At 37.0% G+C, this 22,076-nt stretch overlaps 1 protein-coding gene across 4 annotated transcripts in view; it reads left to right on the forward strand.

Annotated features, from left to right (window-relative positions):
• adgrb3 (adhesion G protein-coupled receptor B3) overlaps nucleotides 1-22,076 on the forward strand; it is a 154,423-nt gene that overhangs the window by 75,006 nt on the left and 57,341 nt on the right. For all 4 annotated transcript variants that reach the window (XM_058796225.1, XM_058796226.1, XM_058796227.1 and 1 more), the window contains 6 exons: nucleotides 2,235-2,399; nucleotides 6,148-6,312; nucleotides 9,691-9,792; nucleotides 11,712-11,818; nucleotides 13,739-13,933; nucleotides 16,619-16,687. In XM_058796225.1, the coding sequence (XP_058652208.1) occupies nucleotides 2,235-2,399; nucleotides 6,148-6,312; nucleotides 9,691-9,792; nucleotides 11,712-11,818; nucleotides 13,739-13,933; nucleotides 16,619-16,687 (803 nt within the window). The remainder of the gene's footprint in view (nucleotides 1-2,234; nucleotides 2,400-6,147; nucleotides 6,313-9,690; nucleotides 9,793-11,711; nucleotides 11,819-13,738; nucleotides 13,934-16,618; nucleotides 16,688-22,076) is intronic.

Consider the following 22,076-nt stretch of genomic DNA (forward strand, 5'->3'; position numbering starts at 1 on the left):
TTTCTTGTCCTCTCTTCTCTTTCATGTTTCATTTGTGCTCTTCTCATCTTGTCTCTTCTCATCTCATTTTGTCTCATCTTCTCTGTGCTTGTCGTTTCTTTTTTCATCTCATATCTTCTCATCTCTTCTTCAGTTCTCCTTTTGTTTCACCTCTTCTCTTCTCTTCTTGTCTCAGCTCACATCTTCTCTTCTCTTCTCTTCTCTTCTCTTCTCTTCTCTTCTCTTCTCTTCTCTTCTCTTCTCTTCTCTTCTCTTCTCTTCTCTTCTCTTCTCTTCTTCTTTTGTTTCCTATACTTATCTCATATCTCCTATCATCTCATCTTTTCTCTTGTCTCAAATCTTTTCTAGCCTTGTTTCTTCTCCTCTTGTCTTTCCTTTGTCTTTGTCTCCTTTTTTTTCTCATCTTGTCTCTCTTTTCTACTGAGTCATTCACTCTCTTTTCCGAATCCGATGCCTCTGTGTGTCCCCTGAGCCTCTTGCTTTTCTAGCCGTTCTCTAACCGTAATCAATTTTGTTGTAAATTGTTGACCACTCCACTAATTTGGATGCGGTTGAGAGCCACCATCCTCTGAGAATGATTTGGTGGAATTAGGCCTGACATGGAAGCCCCTCAATGTTTGATCCCGTCTATAAAGAATCAAAGCTCATCTCACATGGAGGTGGCTCTGGGGAGTAAGCAGCAGCTGCCAGCGGTGGAACATTACAGGATCAATTACGGAATAGTTTATTACGTGGGACAGAGAGGGAATGGATGCGCTCACAAGGCTTCTTGGCATGTTGAAAGCAGCCACGTGTGGCATGCAATAAAACCCGCAAGGCTGAGAGAAACACCGTTTTAGACTTAACCTACTATAGAGCTGAAGTAAAAATCACATATGCACAATTGCCTGTGAATGATAGCCACTTAGAGTTTCTATACACTGTAGATGGGTAAGTAGTGTAACACATTGTCTAATCTTGGTTAGCTTTGTTGGTCTCATGCTTTAAAAGTCTCATCCCATTCAGCAAAAACGGAGCAATTAGCCCCTCTTTACACCTCTGTGTTGTGTTTTGTAGCATCAGCTCACCCAGAGCTTGTGCTGTTGCCAAATTCTGGCTTGCATATTTTGGTCTGAGGCTTTTAAAGTTAACCTCAGAGCTCACGTTTGATGAAAAGCCTCCACCGTTTTCAGCAAATTTCTTCTGGATTGAGACTGGAACACATCACAAGACCAGAATATTCACTATAGGAGTAGCTTTTACTGGGTCATGTTGGCTAGTTAGTGAGCTATCTAAGGCACTCGGGCAGTATTATTACCTCTTTCCCTCGGGCTAATGGGGCTATTCAGGCTGACAGTAGCCCTAATTCCTAATGTATGCAATCTTTTTCCTTTCTCTCTCTCTCTCTCTCTCTCTCTCTCTGTTTCATATATCATATCTGTCCTGATCCTGATTACATTCTAATTGAAGCACTCGTGTTCAAATAATTGTGAATTTTTCAATACTAGCGGAAATTATATAGAAGCAAACGTTCCATATATGAGAAAGTTAACCTTGAAAGGTGAAATGTGTCATTTCTATTCCAAACAGAATTCCAGATAGAACTCGATTAAAGCATTTCTACAGAACAAATATGAATGGTTCTTGCCAGGGCAGAAGGTTCCACCGTAATGCAAGATTGTTGTGGGTGGTTTCCAGAGCATTGCTATGTAATTCCTTAGGTGTTTATTTTCATTTTTAGCATGGTGCTATGAGGTTGTGAAGGTGTTCGGAATGGGTGCTAAAATGGGTTACCCCTTTTTTGTCCAAAATCACATGCACCATTGCACAGAAAAGTAATTGCACCCATGCAAATGAAATACTAAAGCACCACTAATGTTTTTAAACATTTACATTTATGCCTATGGCAAAAGCTTTTACCCACAGCCAATTGCACCGAAAGGTATACATTTTATTAGTTAATGCATTCAAACCCATGACCTGTTGCAAGCAGCATGCTTTTTTATTTGAGTAGGCGTTATGCTACTGTAAGTAGGACCAGACAAATGGTTGCAATTCCATTTGATACCTCTAGTGGCTCAGACATTACACACTTCACCTTATATTAGGACATAAATATGGCAGGTAATTTCATCTTAATCAGAAGATGCTAAACCTAAATGTTCCAAACCCAGCTCAGAAAACTTACTTCTCTCTGCAATATTTCTGTTCTCCATTTGGGATACTGTTCTTGCGTTCTGCATGGGCGTCCTCAGTGGACGGGCAGTGGCAGGAGTGGAGTGCGTGGAGCGATTGCTCAGTGACCTGTGCTAACGGAACGCAGCAGCGGAAGAGGCAGTGCTCAGCGGCTGCTCATGGGGGATCTGAGTGCAGAGGACATTGGGCGGAGAGCAGAGAATGCTCCAACCCTGAATGCACAGGTACGACTCAGGTTCCTTCTACATCTCATTAACTCCAAGGTGAAATCTAGGTGTATATTTATACATTCAGTATCTTTAGAGCAGTTCTCTCTCTGGGATATCCAAAAAGGAAAAAAGAGAAATATCAGTTTCAATGACCCCCATGAATTTTTGGATGATCGTGATTATTAGCCTATAGAGCGCTGCAGTGAATACATATTTTTGTAGCCCATCCCATAAGTTAGCATCACCCTAGTTCTTTTGATAAAAAAACAATAGGATTTTTCCTGTAGGATTCCAGTGAGTCATCAATATTTTTTTATTTGATTTTCCCTGAAGAGAAAGACTGTAAATTTTCAGATTCATGCATTTACTAAAAATACTCACAGTGCTCGTTGAAGTACTCACTAAAAAAAAAAAAATATTTTATAACATCAGAAATGGAAAAAAGGCCATAGAACTTTAATTTATTTGTACCCCAAGCTTACTACAGTATGAAATCATATCAACAGTCAAGACATCTCTTCTATATACTGTATGTCAAGCATTGGCTTAAGTCTGTGTTGATAGACCATAGCGGTGGGTCTTGCTTGAGAGCGCATACTCAGTATACCTGGCAGGCAGTTCTTTAAAACACACTGGGGCTCCTCAGCATGATGCTTGTAAGCTGTAAGACTCTTTCTCTACATGGTTCACGATAACAGAGAGTTTCTGTGAGTTTGAAGATGCTTACAGTGTGAGACGTGATATGATGTAGCATCAAAGCTAAAATAGAAGATGTTTTGTTTATATGGGATTGGTAAAAATTTTATGTTACATTACATTAATATTTATTTTCCAGAGTTCACATCTGAAATGTCTATATGTTATTTCAATATATTTTAATTCACTTACATTGATAAAATATTCATCATTCAAAATGTTGAAAATCATAATATTTAAATGCTGCATTGCGTGTATTTTCCTTGCAATTTTTATTTATTTATTTTTCGGACCCATCTTTCCATGCAAATTTTTAACCATGAAGTTCAGATATATGAGGTGAAAATGTGAGATAAAAAGTCAAAACTACAAAAAAAAAAATTCTATTTGTAAATTTTTTAAAACAAATATTAATTTTAATAAAAAATATGATTTTTGAGTCACACAATGTGACAATTCAAAACTATCAAAAAAATGTCTATATATTTCAGTTGACATATACATTTGTTGCCATAAAATGCATTCAAAATTTAACCGACAGTGATGTTGACATATATTTAAATGCTGAATTGTCCTTGTACAGTATTTAACTATGGAGTTGCAGTTGTGATATATTAGATGAAAATATGAGATAAAATGTCAAAACTACAAGAAATAAATAAAAAATGACGTGAAATTGTCAAATTTACCTACCTACTGTATATCTGAAGGTCAATTAAGAGAAGCTTTACATGTGCTAATGGATAGACTAAGGGTGAGAAATTTTTGCCTTTGAGTGGTAGAATATTTATTTGCTTGAATGCTTGTACAAGTTCAGATATTAAGCCTGTTTTTTAGCTGGACTATTTGACACTTTTATTGAGGTGGCTTGATTAAAGGCTTTTTTTATGAAGCTGCGTAGAGGTCAAATACTGTATCTCCCAGTGCTTTTATATGATTTGACCGTATTTATTGATTTCAAAGTAACATTCCTGCTGCCTCCACATAGTCTAAATGTTAATGTAAATGTGTCCTTGAACACTAGTGTACATTCAGCACAGGTGAATGCTAGTTTACAGGTGAACATGTCCTTTCTCAACCATGATTTATAGCACAGCTGAGGGCAACATCTGTCTTTTTTCATTTCTCCCTTTCCAATGCCAAGAAATAATATTTTACTCCGTTCATTAGATGCCCGTAAAACATCCCGAAGCCTTTTAAAACTTTACCATAAAATGTGTTTCAGGACTGGCAAAGCGAGAAAAATTATTATTCCAGTTGTAGGGCACCCTCACACTCATAAAGCAGAGACAAATATCCGATCATTGCAAGTATTGTGGTAATGATTTCATTAATTAAATCAAGAGCGATTCTGCCAAAAGTCTAGTTTTATTGCATCTCTGGCCTCTAGAGCATGTCAACATGACAAGAAACTGGATGATTTTTAATGCGCCTTTGCAAACGAGTGTGTTTTATAATGTTCCACACTGTACTTCTCGTAATTCTTGCACAGAAGATGGCTCGAATAACTTTTAAGAGTGCACATCCACATAAAGGTGCAATGTCATTATTGAGCTTGTAAGAGACAATGAACAGAATAAGATGATGCAGACCATCTACATATAGGGGTTGGACAAAAAAAAAAAATGAACACCTATTATTTTAGGGGTTAATATTGTTTGCGTTGGCTGCAATGAAGAACAAACGTTGTGACTGTATTCTTTGCATCTGTGTACTTTATATTGTATCTCAGTGTAGTTTAAAGGGATAGTTCACCCAAAAATGAAAATTCTGTAATTAACTACTCACTCTCATGTCATTTTAAACCCGTAAGACCTTTGTTCATCTTCGGAACACAAATTAGGATATTTTAAATGAAATCCGAGAGTTTTCTGACCCTGCATAGACAGCAACGCAACTGACATGTTCAAGGCCCAGAAAGGTAGTAAGAACATCATTAAAATAGTCCATGTGACATCAGTGGTTCAACCGTTATGAAGCTAGACGAGACACTACACTTTTTGTGTGCAAAGAAAACAAAAATAACTTTATTCAGCAATTTCTTATCATCATAGCCCAAAAAGTATTCTCGTAGCTTCATTACGGTTGAACTACTGATGTCACATGGACTATTTTAATGATGTCCTTACTACTTTTCTGGGCCTTGAATGTGTCAGTTGCATATCTGTCTATGCAGGATCAGAAAACTTTCAGATTTTATTAAAGATATCTTACTTTGTGTTCCCGAAGATGGATGAAGGTCTTACGGGTTTGGAATGACACAAGGGTGAGTAATTAATGACAGAATTGATGACTGAATTAATGATAGTCATTTTTGGCTGAAGTATCCCTTTAAGTTGTATTTAGCTGAGTTTAGTACAAGTCGTGGATGAAATAGGTGACTTAATAGACTTACAAAAAGGGCAAATCATGGGAGCCTGTTTAGCAGGTGCATCTGTAACCTTAACAGCCCAATTATTTGGGGGTTTAAGAACAGCTGTCTTTACATTTTTTTGCTGTGTACAAAAAGCATGTTAAGATTTCATCAGCAAAGAAGAAGAATGAGAAAAACCTTACTTACTTGCAAAGTAATGGGCAAAGGTGAATGATAGGGACCGTCGACACAGAACTACTGATGCAAAGTCACAGCAAACCTCTATGTTCACCAAGAAGAACCTGTTTCCACAAAAACTGACCAACTTTACAAAGTCAGCATCCATGAAAGAGCTACAATCGCTAAAACTTTAATCACAGACACCAATGCTTAAAATGCGAAGAGTTGGAGAACCAAGATGAACTTCAACATCTACCGTGGACATCTCAATACCTGCCTTGAATATTATCAAATTATTGTGGCCAGTTTTGGAGAGAAAAGTAAGAAGCTGATTCCCTCCAACATTTCTGAAGTTAATGCCATTTGTTCTGATAGATGACATTCCACTGGAGACTATTTAAAAGTTGTGTGAATATGTTCTAAGGTTGGAAGCTGTACTAAAGGCAAATGGTGGTAAAACACTTTAAGAAAGAAATATTCCCCGTTTTCTATGTTTTCACATTATTTTGTTCGACCCCTGTATCTGTCTTTTAGCTAACGGACAGTGGAATGCTTGGGCTCCGTGGAGTGGGTGTTCTAAGTCCTGTGACGGTGGTTGGCAGCGGAGGGTACGCGTTTGCCAGGGGCTGGCGGTCACGGGGCAGCCATGCGAAGGCAGTGGGGAGGAGGTCCGCAGATGCAGCGAGCAGCGTTGCCCAGGTAACCCTGCTAATAATTGAACCCCAAGAGTCAATTATGTCTGAATGGGCAGAGAGGGGTGAGTGAGAGACGGATGCAGAGATAATTATCTTTTCCGTTCCGAAATCCATGTCCGTTTTTGTTTTTTTTGCACTGGATCATTATTTGTTTGAGAAGTAATGAACATATACCATAATTGTATTTTCCAGCGAGGAATGGTCAACACAATTTTTTATCAGTAATGGATATTTAATGTCACATAAATGATGTCATGCTCATCTATTAGAAACAGTCTCCATGGAAACAGTGCTTTATGTTCATGCATATACATGCATTTTCATACACACTTAGGTATGTTACAAGGACAGTTAAAGAAACTGGTAATGTTGACTGAATTTATCATTCTCCTAATCTCAAATGTTTGAAATGAGTTTTGCAGTTAAATTGATGGAACGTGAATGTCTTTATAAACATTTTTAACTATGACATTGCCAGTGATTTATGATTTCCAGTTATAAAGAGATATAATATAATATAATATAATATAATATAATATAATATAATATAATATAATATAATATAATATAATATAATATAATATAATATAATATAATATAATAATCTTGTATTGTTAATATTGCATAATAATAATAATATATAAAAAGAAAATATTAATAATAACAAATAAAAATATTTTCTAAATAAATATTATAACTAAAAATTATTATGGGCAATGTGAAATTAAAATAGGCTTGCATCATATTCATACCAAAAATGATAATTGTATAGAGATATTTTAAAAATTTATAAAATACATTTTTAATTTACTTATATTATATTGCAGCAATTATATGACCAAAAATATGTGAAATTTATGTATAGGCAAAGTGAAATTAAAATGGCAGCCGCTATTTGCACTAACTGTAAATAGTGATAGATGCTATTTACACTAAGTGCAAATAGCGATGGATGATATTTACACTAAGTGTAAATAGCAATTAGATTCTATTTACACTGTTAAAATAGCAAGATTTTCTGCTATTTATACAACTTTTTGCAAATATTGGCAATTATCTGCACCTCAATATTGTAGTACATTATAAAACAGTACGCAATAATGATGTATTGAGTGTAAATTATAGTTTTAATTCAAATGATTAAATGGATGCCACCTTATTGGGACAATAAAGCCCTCCCTACACCTACCCTAACCCTACCCGATACTTTATTTTCAACTTTTTGATTATTTTTAAAATAAATGCTTTTCCAATGCGATATGAGATTTGAAAAGGTTCAGCAAAAGGCAGATTCGAACTCGGGTCGGTCGCATCAAAAAGCACATGCCTTACCATCTACGTCGCTGAAACTGATGTTTAATAAACGTCTTTTTTCAGTGTTGACTATCCCAATCACACATTGGTGGGCGGAGTTAGTGTAAATCGCCTCTGCCAACAAGGCGCGCTATTTGCACTTAGTGTAAATAGACACTCCGAATTAAAACTGGCTTGCATTATTTAGACATACATACATGCATACATATACAGTCATGGCCAAAAATATCGACACCCTTGGTAAATATGATCAAAGAAGGCTGTGAAAATTAATCTGCATTGTTAATCCTTTTGATCTTTTAAAAAAAATCTAACCTTTCATTGGATAATAAGAATTTAAAATGGGGGAAATATCATTATGAAATAAATGTTTTTCTCAAATACATGTTGGACACAATTATTGGCACCCCTAGAAATTCTTATGAGTAAAATATCTCTGAAAAATATTCACAATATTCATATTCACAATTTTGAGCATTCCAGGGTGATTATGAACATGAAATTATCCAGCCATGGCTTCCTGTTTCACAGAAATATAAACAGGAAGGAAAACAAAGCCCAAATTCCCTTAATCATCCATCACAATGAGAAAAACCAAAGAATATATTTCTGATGTGCAGCAAAAGATAACTGAGCTTCAAAAATTAGTGAAATGGCTTTAAGAAAAGAGCTAGAGCAGTGAAAATTCCCATTTCCACCATCAGGGCAATAATTAAGAATTTCCAATCAACATAAAATGTTACGAAATTGCCTGGAAGAGGACGTGTGTCTATATCGTCCTAATGCACAGTGAGAAGGAGAGTTTGAGTGGCTAAAGACTCTCCAAGAACCACAGCTGGAGAATTGCAGAAAATAGTTGCATCTCGGGGTCAGAAAACCTTAAAAAAAAAATTGTCAAACAGCACCTGCATCACCACATGTTGTTTGGGAGGGTTTCAAGAAAAATTCTCCTCGCTCATCCAAAAACAAACTCCAGCATATTATCAGTTATCAGACGCGACTGGAACTTCAAATGGGACTGGCTTCTATGGTCAGATGAAACTAAAAAATGAGCTTTTTAGCAGCAAACACTCAAGATGGGTTTGGTGAACACAGGGATAAAAAGTACCCCATGTGTACAATGAAATACACTGCTGTATTTTTTATGTTGTGGTCTTATATTTCTGCTGGAGGTCCTGGACATCTTGTTTAGACACATGGCATCATGGATTCTATCAAAAACCAACAGATAAAAAATCAATAAGTGACTGACTCTGTTAGAAATCTTATAACGGACCATGTTTGGATCTTCCAACCATACAATAATCCAAACACAAACCTCAAAAACAACACAAAAATGGGTCACTGAGCACAAAACCAAGCTTCTGCTGGCCATTCCAGTCCTCTGACCTGAACCCTATAGAAAATGAGTGGTGAACTGAAGAGAAGAAGCACTAACATGGAGCTGGGAATCTAAAGGGTCTGGAGTGATTCTGGATGAAGGAATGGTCTCTGATCTCTTGTCAGGTGTTCTCTAACCTCATCAGGCATTATAGGAGAACATTTAGAGCTGTTAAACTGGCAAATGGAGGTTTCAAAAAGTATTGAATAAAAGGGTACCGTTAATTGTGGCCAATGTCTATTTGAAAAAAACATTTATTTCATAATGATATTTCCCACCATTTTAAATTCTTATTATCCAATGAAAGGTTAGATTTTTGTGAATTTTTTAAATAAAAGATAAAAAGGATTAACAATGCAGATTAATTTTCCCAGCCTTCTTTGATCATATTTACTTTGGCCATGACTGTATACTAAAAATTATAATTGTATATTATATATGTGTATTAGAAATACAGTTTTACTTCCTTATATTACACTGCAGCATTTATATGACCCAAAATTTTGTGGCATTTATATGTGGGCAATGTAAAATTAAAATGGGCTTGCATTATATTCTGATCCATTTCCCCCATTCTCCACCATCAATTACTTGTCATCTTTCTAATGTCCTTTAAATAATAATGCAAAAAAATAAAAAATAAAAAAATAAATAAAAGTGTGTCTACGTTTTATTCCTGAACCATAGCTCCTTATGAAATATGCCCGGAGGATTATGCTGTGTCCATGCTGTGGAGAAGAACTCCCTCTGGGGAGCTGGCCTTCAACAGGTGTCCTCCCAACGCCACGGGTAAGAAAAGCCACAACAGTCAGCGGTTGAAGAGCACTCATCCAAACACAAAGACACAAAGGAAGAATAGAATGGCATCACAGATGCTTTCAAAAGAAAGAAAAAGAGCACAGCTTATGTTTTTTGTGCAGCTTTTCTTTTGCAGTGCATTTATTTCAATGATGTTGAAATTATTCATAAATTCAGAAGGCTACGATGACAAATGTTTCTCACTAGTATGTTCAGCACTGCTGCGACTGCCTTTAAATGGCTTATGCCGTGTGTACCTAGAGATTTTTGTCATTTGCATACCATTGAACCCTCCAGCATCTTTGCGAGGCTGCTTTCTAAAGTGTAAAGGGAGAAAATATAAAAAAAGAGGGAAAACGTTTCCCCATCTTTGAGATATGATATAGAGGCGTCCCCTTTTTCTTTCTCTCTCCCTCTCCTCGGACCGGTCCGAGGTGTGAGTCTTACTGATTGTGGTCTGAAAATGGCAGAAGGTGCTGTACTGAGCTTCTGTAACCTCCTGCTATCTCCTGTTGTGAAGATGTCCCGCAACGCCACTACAGTGTCCTTGAAAGAGCAGGTGCTGGAGGAAAAATAAAAAATGCAGGCAGCACGGACTCAGAGATAACAGCGAACAGTCCGGTATAACTAGAACTAGGTGAGCAGAGGCTGACTGCAAATGCGTGTTTAGATGGATTAATGTCTTTTGTGGATATATTTCAACATGTGGGTGGACTGCCGCCATAGGCCCGTGTGTACTTTTGTATTTTTATTTTTTTGGGTTGAGAACATTTAATTATATCATTTATGCATAAAAGAGACAGTGTGTCAACCCGTGGGTGGAATTAGTTAGATTTACATTGTTTGTTTTCCACATAACCCACGTTGAAATTTCAGGTCGTGCAAAAGCACTGGAATGGGATCTGACGCCACCACAGGAAATGCTGGAAAATCTTCATTCATTATGAGAATGGAATTAAATTAAACTCCAACAAAAACGAATGAAAGCAACAAAAATCAAACAGTTGGAAGTAGCTGAAGCTTTTAGGGAACGATTCATTAAGAATGATTGGCGATAAAACATGCAGGATGAGAACTTTTCACTTTTGTGTTGTCCTGTTTTGTGCACAAATACACAAATTGGACGAGGTTTGTGTGATCTTTAGGCGTTTGTGTGAGATTAAATCTGGTTAGGGCCCTCAGTGGCGGCATGTGTTTTAATGGTGAGTTCTGAGAACGTCCGCTTTGATCAGGCTCTGTGGGAGTTTTCCGTGATCTGTGGGCTGGATGTCCCTGCTTGGATGCCTCAGCTTGAGGGCAGGCGGCTGGCTGCAGCTGTGTCTCAGGTGGGCCGAGTGTGTTTCGCTGCTGGCTGGGTAGCAGGCGGTGGAACCGCGTTGGAACAAGAGCAGATAAGACGTGTGTAGTAGAGGGGTGCGAGTGGGTGTGGTGAGGTTGTTCCAAAGGCAAGGACGCGTCTGTAATGTGAGACGATACGTGTAGGACACGCTCTGATGGATGAATTTTGTGCATTTGTTTAGTCGCTCCCAAGTGTGGGCGGCAGTCTTGTTGATATCTCAGGTTGCAGGGTTCGGTTCGCAGTCGTCAGAAACAAAAAAGTCAAATTGGTGCATGACAGCTGGCGTCGGTTAACATCGTAATTCTGTGAGTGGGAATTACGACCAGTTCTTTAAAGCACGTAATTACAGTTTGGTTGGTTCGCACGCATATACTGCAGTGGCACATGTGAGGCGCATGTGATCTGGCAACCACCGCATCTAGATGATGATGAAGGCTGCTGCTTTTATCCTCTCGCTGAAAGATGTGTGGGCTGGCAGGTGGAATGAAAAAGGAAAAAAGACTTACAAGAACAAGTATAAACCCCTTCTCTCTCTCTGTATCTCTCTCTTCTCCCTCCTCCTTCTTTGCAGGCACCACTAGTCGACGCTGCTCACTGGATCACCGCGGGGTGGCCTATTGGGAGCAGCCCAGCTACGCTCGATGCATTGCAAATGAATACAGATACTTGCAGCAATCAGTAGGTGCAAAGTCAGCTTCCTGTGCTCTGCTTCTGTTTGTGACGTGCCATAAATTACCCCTGCGTTCGTCACGATCACCCAAACTATTTCCACCCATACTTCCCCACCCGGCACCCCAGACCACCACGCAGGTCTGCAAGATAAACTGCTATCATTGGAAAGGCAAATTAAACCGCTAGTATTGCAGTTTTCGAGACCCCGCGTTAATGGAGGACTCGCTCTAATTTCCTGTAAAATCTTGGAGATGGTTGTTCCAGCTCCACCTGAGTGCACGCTTTTTCTGGGAGTGCACCTGCTCGACTCGAATGAATGATTTTCGCTCTTTTTATTTTCAGCTTCCTCTTATCTCAGTCTTTCTCAAATGCAATACTTTGCGTTATTTCCAAGCTTTTGGGTACATCTCTCTCTCTCTCTCTCTCTCACACACACACACACACACACACACACAGAAAAGCATGTTAGGGACTTTCCTTTGACTTTTATTTGCTTTATACTGAGGTAGTGATATTTTCTATCCCCTAGCTCTTACACCTTTTTGCCTTTTAAAATTTAATTAAGGCATTATTTATTATTTTTATTAAGTCATTGCCCTTGTGAGATCTGCTGGCTGGTCAGGTTTTACTAAACTGATGGAGGCTTTTGGTCTTCTCAGTGCAGGCAAAACCTGACCCCCCACACACACACACACACACACACACACACTCTTCTGTCTGCACTCTTTAGCCTCTTTCTTTGAGTCAGTGTGTATGACATCATGTCTTCATGACTTATGCATGTTTGTTGATTGGTCTGTTGCTTAAAGGTGAAGTGTGTCATTTTTTCAATGCTCCTATCCCAGCTTAAAATTTAGTTGGTTATACACTGCTGTTCAAACATTTGTGGTTGGTACAATTTGAAATGTTTTTGAAAGACATTCCAAAACTCTTATGCTCAACAAGGCTGCATTTATTTGATCAAAAATGTAGTAAACCAATCATTTTCTGTTCTAATTGTAATGAAATAGTATTACAATTTAAAATATTTAACCCTTTTTTGACTTAGTAAGTAGGCACCTATGGCAACCTCTTAACAACAGGTTAAAACCACCTAGAACACCATACCAACTGCATAGAAACGGCCTAAAACCACCTAGAACACCTTTGCAATCCTGTAACAACAGGCTTAAAGCCATTTAGAACAGCTTGGCAACTGTAGCCAGAGGCTAAACTGTTTAGAACAACTCATCAACTGCATAGAAACAAGCTAAAAGCACTGAGAACACCTTAAAATTGTGCATACCCTGTTGAAAAAAACAGCATATGTTGGTTAAGTATGTTTTGAAGCATGGCAGCTGGTTTAAGCTTTTCCTTAGTTTGTCATCAGCTGGTTTAAGCTGGTCCTGAGCTGGTTATTAGCTGAGCAGGAGCAAGTTGCTTAGGACCAGCACATGACCAACTTAAACCAGCTCGTGACCAACTAAGGACCAGCTTAAACCAGCTCAAACCATCTACCATGCTTCAAAACATACCTAACCAGAATATGCTGTTTTTTTCAACAGGGTAGGCAAACCAATCACTCTTTCTTCTGAAAATGTAAAGACTGCGTAATATTTTCAGTCTAAAATGTTTTAATTTCCAATATCAAAGTATCAAAGCATTGTTCTGTTTGAGCATCTTGATCAGTCCAACAATACTGCATCAACCAACGGCATTATTTTGGGGTGGGACTATCTACTCATCCAGCCTATATCAGACAGTACAGTTTTTTGAGAAACATCATTCTATAAACAGTTTGTTTAATGTTGCTTGAAGAATTACACACTTCACCTTTAAATACTAATGATAGTTCTTTATATTACAACTTTCTGTTAGTGTTCTGTTAGTGTTACAGTCTTTGAAGGACACACAGAACCCAGTCTCTTTCCTCGTGTCTTTCTTTAGGTCCAAGGGCACCTTGCTAAAGGTCAGAGGAATCTGGCAGGAGACGGCATGTCCCAGGTTACGAAGGTCCTCCTGGACCTCACCCAAAGACGCAATTTCTATGCAGGTGACCTTCTCTCTTCAGTGGAGATTCTTCGAAACGTCACAGATACCTTCAAAAGGGCCAGTTATGAACCCTCTTCTGATGACGTTCAGGTAAAAGAGAAAATAATCTGGTTTCTTGTTGACCTCCATGCTTATATACATCTTGTAGCTGATTTCATTTAGGCATTCATAGCGACACATACACTACTGTTCAAAAGTTTGGGGTCAGTATGAGATTTTTATTTTTGTAAAAAATAATTTTTTCACCAAGGACACATTAAATCAATCCTAAGTGACAATTAATAAGACATTTATAATGGTACAAAAGATGATATTTCAAATAAATGATGTTATTTTTTGGGGGGGCTTCCAACACAATTGTTTTCAGCTGTGTTAATATTAAGAAATGCTTCTTGAGCAGCAAATTAGAATATTAGAATGATTTCTGAAGGATCATGTGACACTGAAGACTGGAGTAATGGCTGCTAAAAATTCAGCTTTGCTGGCACAGAAATAAATACATTTATTTTAAATAGTAATAATTTACAATTTTACTGTTTTTATTGCCTTTTTGATCAAATAAATGAAGATTTGGTGACTTTTTTTTTCCAAAAAAAAAAACATTTAAAATGATACTGACCCCAAACGTTTGAAAGGTAAATACATTGGAAATATTTCATTATATGATATAGATGTTTTAAAGGGTTATTAAATGCATTAAAATGGGTTAAAAATAAGTGCGCTTTTCCCACTTTACCGTCTCTGACATTACAACTCAGGATAGTCGCTAGTGAAGGGCCAATTAGCTGTCATGATGTCATTTTCCTCCAGAGTGATTAGTCACATGGCTTAACATGGCAATGTGATTGGCCCTAAAATGCATATCTCCAGAACAGCATGCCTGTGAGCAGAGATAGCAGCATGCCAATCACATGTTTCTGGAGGGTGACGTTCTAGTCGAGGAACTGCCGTCGAGATGAATGGGAATACTGACAGGTCTCCCCAGATATTCTAGGCATTTGGTTGAAGTTAGCAAAATGGCGGAAGTTAGTAAAACAGCTCCAATCACTTACAGCACCTTCAAAATGGCAATGTCACTACTTGGCACCGTGACTGATAAATATCTCAGCGCTCTTGCCCCTCACAGAGAGCTTATGGGATTGTGACACCGTGCGCCTGCTGCTGATAAGAGATAGTCACTAAGTCTATCTCATTCTATCTCAAAGCCTTGTCATAACCTTCCCAATGCTGAAATAAACCGATTTCTCATGACCTGTTTGTGAGAATCTGGGTATTTTTACATAATACGGAGTGTAATGTGATTTTGTGCGTGTATGTTTGTGTGTCGGGTTGATGTAGGAGGTTTTATCTAAGCCCTGATGTGAACCGGAGCGGCCCCTCCTCCCCACGCATGGGTGCCGGGGTGGGTTGTGTGTTTTGGAATGTATTAATGCTGTGTTTAAGTGGACGCATTACCACCAGAGGGAGCATAAGCATTCAAGTAGAAAAACAAGCGTGCCGGAGCCAAGACACTGCCTCTCTTCTGCCTTCTGTGGCACAGAGGCAGAGCAGCAAACAAAAAAAGACAGGCAGACGTCCAGCTGGATATCTCATTCAGCCCAGTCACCGCAGCAAACATCAGCTCTCTTTCCAGTCTTTGAGTAGACAGCTCTCCCAAGCGCCTTCAAACTCAACCGACGCTCTCTGTTCTTCCCCTTTAATTCTGTGCACATTCGAGTGCTTAGGAAAGATCAACCAATCCCTGAATTGAAAGCAGCAGGGATTCCCAGGTGTGTTTTAGAGCCGATGCCGCTGGACATATCCCATCAACTCCCTGCAAATCAGTGCTGTGATCCTCGATGTAATTCCCAGAGACACTGTTTGTTTAGACTTCTGAAATGCAAGGGAGATTCTTCATTATTGCCTTTTCAGGGAACACTGAGTAGATTTTTTTTTTTCCTCGAACATTCCAGATATGAACATTTCTAGTTTGCTTTTTCAAGGGCTATGTAAAATTTCAATTTAAAGTCAATTTATCTACTTAAGCAGTATAGATACAAGAAGTGGTGCTAGTTTTATGAATACAGTCACGGCTAAATTCTCACAATGGCACAGCCTCGAGTACATTATTGCTTTTTTAATGCTTCATAATAAAAAATATCAAGGGCACAAATTGTGTTTTATTATGCAAATTCATTAAACATTATCCTTCCGTTATAGTACATAGTCCTTGACATGCAGAATATTATTCTGTGGCTGCTGTGCAATGATATACACACATAAAATTTTCTAAAATTTATTATGAGGTTGTTCTGAATGAATTTAGTCATTCATAATGCCTTATAATACATCTCCTAATCTGTTTTTAATGTTGTCATGAATAGTTAAAGCCATAGTTATCATACAATTTTAATTCCTTTTAAAAGCACAGTTCTTTAAAATACATGATCAAAAATTATATTCATGTTTATATCATGCATTATAATGCACTGTATTTTTTAAATGCATAAACAAAAATAATGTATTATAATGTTGTTTTTTAAATTTTAGTTTAACCTTTCAAGTTCAATATCCTGTTTTACTCATAAATATGCTGCATTTTGGAAGTAAAATTATTTGTATGGCAATAATGTATTTATGTAAAATGGGTTGCAATTCACGTTGAAATTTATACGTTTCCAACTACACAAATTATATATTGACTGAAATTAGATCACAGCTGTATCAAATTATAATGTTACCAGCCTGTTCCTGTGACAGCAGCATTTTACTAACTACTATTTCTTCTCTCCAAAGAATTTTTTTCAGATCATCAGCAATCTCCTGGAAGAAGAGAACAGAGAAAAGTGGGAAGACGCACAACAGGTGGGTCTGAACATTGTGAATGAGTGTTTTGAGGCTTCGGGGCCGAGATTGCTTTATTATAGTCACATCGCAGAGAGTATCTGGTGTTGTGTGTCACTCTGCGGCTGTATATTGTGTGATGAGCCCTCAGCGAATCGATTGCCATCACCGGTGCAGATGCTTTAGGTAATTGTCAGGTCAAAGAGGTGCCTGTCTCCACAGGCAGGGCTGCGTCAAATCAAACCTTCTCTGCCAAATACCGACCTCCCTGCTGTGCTGATTGGTGGAAGGACATTTGCAATATCCACTGCATCCACTTGGTGGCAGCAGCATTGGCAGCACATGTCCAGCTCTCATGCTTTCCGTCAGCGGTGACGGCATTGTCTTCTCTCAGTCTCTGAGAGACAGTGTAAAAGCAGCCTGAGGGATTTGGACTTCAACAAGCTGAATGTTCTTCTGAAACTCAAACAAAATCTCCAACTGCATTATTATTGCACTGAACCAAATTGAGTGTCTTAAATGCTTCTTTCTTTCCTTTAAGCCTGAACTGGTAATGCCTCTTAAGCAGACGGTGGTAATGTTACTGTCTGTCAAACGTAAGCTGCTTTGGAGCTCCTTCGTCTAATGTTTTCACCCAAGTTCTGGTAAAACACGAGTCCTTGAGCGGAATGGGGTGCCGGGTGTCAAGCGAATTAGCCCTTTAATGGAGTTTACAGTAGGGCAGTGTCACAAGGCTTTTAAAGAAAAGCTGTATGTTTTTAAGTCAGGAGTGTGTTCGGAGATCAGGTCACGTAGCCAGTTGCTTGTTTTGCCGAAGGTGTTTTGCCTGGTTAGAACGGTCCCCGGAGCAGACGGGCTCCCGTTTTCCATTCACGTTCCTCCAAGATTGAATCTTCAAGCTCCTCAAATCATTAAAGGACATCTGAGACGCTTGTCACCGGCTCTGTCAAATGATTGACCTTAGAAAGCCCTGACGTTTAAAGATCACCCAGGATTTTATCTTGTCTGTCTGTTTTGTCTTCTTCTTTAGAGTCAGCTCGCCTGAGCTTTGATTGCCAGTCTAGAGTTCACACCTCAGATTCATGGCAGTCTGTGCTGTTCAGGCAAAGGAGGGGAATAATTTAAAAGAAGTGCTTAAGAGAAGAAGCTTTGACTTGCCTTGCAAATTCATAGCTTGAAATAAAGAAGTACATAAGGTTCATTACTTTCAATAACTGATGGTCTGCTGTCTGCTTTTAGATGGCAGTGAGATAAATTTACTTTCATATCCTAATCCATAGGATGTGAAATAATAATAGTAAATACTTATAAAATATATGTGAAAATGTTGTTATGTTATATTATATTATACATATACACACACACACACACTCATACTGTATCTATCTATCTATCTATCTATCTATCTATCTTATCATCTCTCTCTCTCTCTCTCTCGTATCATAATCCATATAACAGAAGAGTAATACTAAATCATTATATTATATTATATTATATTATATTATATTATATTATATTATATTATATTATATTATATTATATTATATTATATTATATTATATTATATTATATTATATATTATATTATATCATATTATACATATAACACAAAGAAAAATTAAGTATATTAAAATATATATAGAAAACCAAAAACATTTTGCATTATATTGGTACTTTTCTGTAATTCTGTCATTTCTGTAGGGAAAAAATACTTTTTTATACTTTTTGAAGTATAGTATAAAAGATCCTATTCTGTATATCGGAAGAGTAATAGTAAATTATATTAATAAACCATTTTTTAAATATTATTAGATTAGATTAGATTAGATTAGATTATAAAAGCTGTAACTATACATTTAACACACACATATATGTATAATACAAAATTTATATATTCAAAAATCCTAGAAAATGAATTTAGTTAATTATATAATATTAGGCAAGGCAAGGCAAGTTTATTTATATAGCACATTTCATACACAGTGGTAATTCAAAGTGCTTTACATAAAAGGAAGTGAAATAGTCATTAAAAATAATAATAATAACAAGAAATTAAAAATAATAATAATCACAACAATAAAAACAAAGTGATTTAAAAATTGATTTAAAAAGAATTTAAAACATTTAAGAATAGAAAGTGATTATACATAGTGCAATCAGTTCGGACGTAGCACAGTGCTCATTCAACAAATGCACAGCTAAACAGATGAGTTTTGAGTCTGGATTTAAATGTGGCTAATGTTTTAGCACATCTGATCTCTTCTGCAAGCTGGTTCCAACTGCGGGAGGCATAATAGCTAAAAGCAGACTCCCCTTGTTTTGTGTGAACCCTTGGTATTTCTAACTGACTCAATCCTAATGATCTGAGTGGTCTGTTAGGTTTATATTCAGTGAGCATATCTCCAATGTATTTAGGTCCTAGGCCATTGAGAGATTTATAAACGAGTAAAAGTACTTTAAAATCAATCCTAAATGTAACTGGAAGCCAGTGTAAGGACCTGAGGACTGGTGTGATATGCTCAAATTTTCTGGTTCTAGTCAGAATCCTGGCAGCAGCGTTCTGGATGAGCTTCTGCTGTCTAATGGTCTTCTTTGGAAGGTGAGGAGACCATTACAATAATCCACCCTGCTGGTGATAAAGGCATGAACAAGTTTCTCCAAGTCTTGACTGGAAACAAACATCTAATTCTTGCAATGTTTTTGAGATGATAGTATGCTGATTTAATTACTGCTCTGACACATGCATAGATGTATAATACAAAATTAATTTATATATACAAAAATCCTAGAAAATGAATTTAGATAAATATATAATATTAATAGCTTTTATAATATAATATTCCATTACCAAATATGTTAGCAAAGGAAGTTTGTATTTTGGTGCAAATGTGCTACATTCATACCTGTTAGCACATACTAGTTGGATATATGTATGACTTATGGCTAAAATCTATATAGCAGAAGAGTGCACCAGTGCAGAAAATATATATGACAGTAAAGAATATATATGACAGCACAGTTTACTGTATTTGCATGACACTCCATGCTGGTTCATCTAATGGCCGTCAGCCTCGGCCATTTCCCGCATTGCTGTCTTCCCTGCACACTTCAGCAGCCCAGCGCTGTTGCCATGGAGAGGGATGCTCTCTGCTGTCCCCCAGCAGTCTGACCGAGGGGGGGGGATGGGCCCTCAGCATCTCTCTCCCCGTCTGCAGCCTGTCTGATTGGCTTGGCCCAAGATCGGCCCCCATGCGAATGCAGAGCCCGACTCCTGCCAGGGGGATTATTAGATATGTGACTCCATCGCCCTGTTTCTGCACCTCACTAAGGGTGCTAATTATGAAATGTCACTCAGTGCTATTTTTCTGCACCCGCGTTTTTATTTATTTTTTTATTTTTTGTCTTTTGCAGATTGGCTGCAATGTGTTTCTGTGCTTTGTTTGTTGTCATGAGGAGAGGGGGTTCAGATGCTAATGAGATGAGAGAAATAGGAAGCACAGTGTCCTATGGCATGTAAATCCATACTGTAAATCTGCTGGGTAAAAGGTGTTAAGACAACTTGGCATGTGAAAGTCTTGATTAAACTAGTATAGCAAGCGGTACAGTGTTATTTTAGTATTATTTATATAGTATTATAGTGTTTTGTTTTTGATATATCTAATTAGCTCTTATTATATATTTTCAGTTTCATTTGAATTTTTAGTAATTTTATGTTTTTGTCATTTTTATTAGTTTTTGCTTTTTAAAATTTCTTTAATTTTTTTTCATTTCACTTTTAGTACTTTTAGTTTTATTTCAGGTGGATGCCTAGGCAACATCTATTTTATTTTACTTTAACTTTATTTTAATTAATGACAAATATTTTTAATAGTTTTAGTTTCTTAACAACACTGACAAAGATCACACAACCTTGTAGTAAGGTTTCATTTGTTGACATATTTAAATACATGAATTAGCTAAAGGGAACAATACTTCTACTGCATTTATTAATCTTAATGTTAATATCAACATTTAGTAACACATTTTTAAAAGTTATATTAAATTATAATAATTATATAAAAATATATTGTATAAAAATATATAAATATATACTAACTTGAACATTAACATTTTTATTAACATTATATTAACAAAGGTAAATGCTGCAAAAATATCAATGATCATTTTTAGTTCATGTTAGTTATCATTAACTAATGATAAAAAGTAACCTTTTTTTTATTAATTTTTTTATTGATGCACACTTTTCTAAATAAATAAATAAATAAAAATTGCGTGACATTACATTTCAACCCCTCTCTTCTCACCACTTGATTCCACTAAATTAATAAAATAGTGCCATTTAATAGTTAACTTTAAATAATGATTAACCAAATATTTTATTCTTAAATATCCAGTTAATGAGTCTGAAAAAAAGATCTGCTCTTGATAAAAGTTCTCCTAGCCCTTCTGTTCCCTCTAAAGATCTTTCAGACTTCCAGAGTGATGGCAGATGTAAATAGCCGAGTTCAGTCACCTGAAGGTCAAGGATTGGATCAGCAGAGCGTGATGCTATTGACTGAAAGAGAGCAGATACTCTGACAGGCTGAGGCTGTGGAATCAGGAGGCGGTGAGCCACAGGCCTGAATTCCTCCAGCGCATTTGCTCTGACACTGATGGCTGGTCCTCTAGAGAGGCTCTGAGCCCTGCACAATCACTCTGCTGCATGAGTTTGTCTTTGTGAAGGACTGAGCAGACAGGATGCGGGGCTCTAAAGTGTGAGATACAGAGGAAGTGCCCTTTAAAAAGTCTTTATAGTCTCCTTCCAAAAGAGTCAGTCAGAGGGATTTTACTAGGCTGACTGTTATCTATCTATCTATCTATCTATCTATCTATCTATCTATCTATCTATCTATCTATCTATCTATCTATCTATCTATCTATCTATCTATCTATCTATCTATCTATCTATCTATCTATCTATCTATCTATCTATCTATCTATCTATCTATCTATCTATCTATCTATCTATCTATCATTCTATCTATAGTTCTATCTATCGTTCTATCTATCTATCTATCGCTCTCTTATCTATCGTTCTATCTATCTATCTATCGCTCTCTTATCTATCGTTCTATCTATCTAGCTATCGTTCTATCTATCGTTCTATCTATCTATCGTTCTATCTATCTATATATTTCTATCTATCATTATATCTGTCTATTGTTCTATCGTTCTATCTATCGTTCTATTGTTCTATCTATCTGTCTGTCTGTCTTTCTATCTATCTATCTATCTATCTATCTATCTATCTATCTATCTATCTATCTATCTATCTATCTATCTATCTATCTATCTATCTATCTATCTATCGTTCTATCTATCATTCTATCAATCATTCTATCATCTATCTATCTATTGTTCTATGTATCTAT

Source organism: Onychostoma macrolepis, chromosome 13 (assembly GCF_012432095.1).
Source record: "Onychostoma macrolepis isolate SWU-2019 chromosome 13, ASM1243209v1, whole genome shotgun sequence".
In the NCBI taxonomy this organism is placed as follows: domain Eukaryota; kingdom Metazoa; phylum Chordata; class Actinopteri; order Cypriniformes; family Cyprinidae; genus Onychostoma; species Onychostoma macrolepis.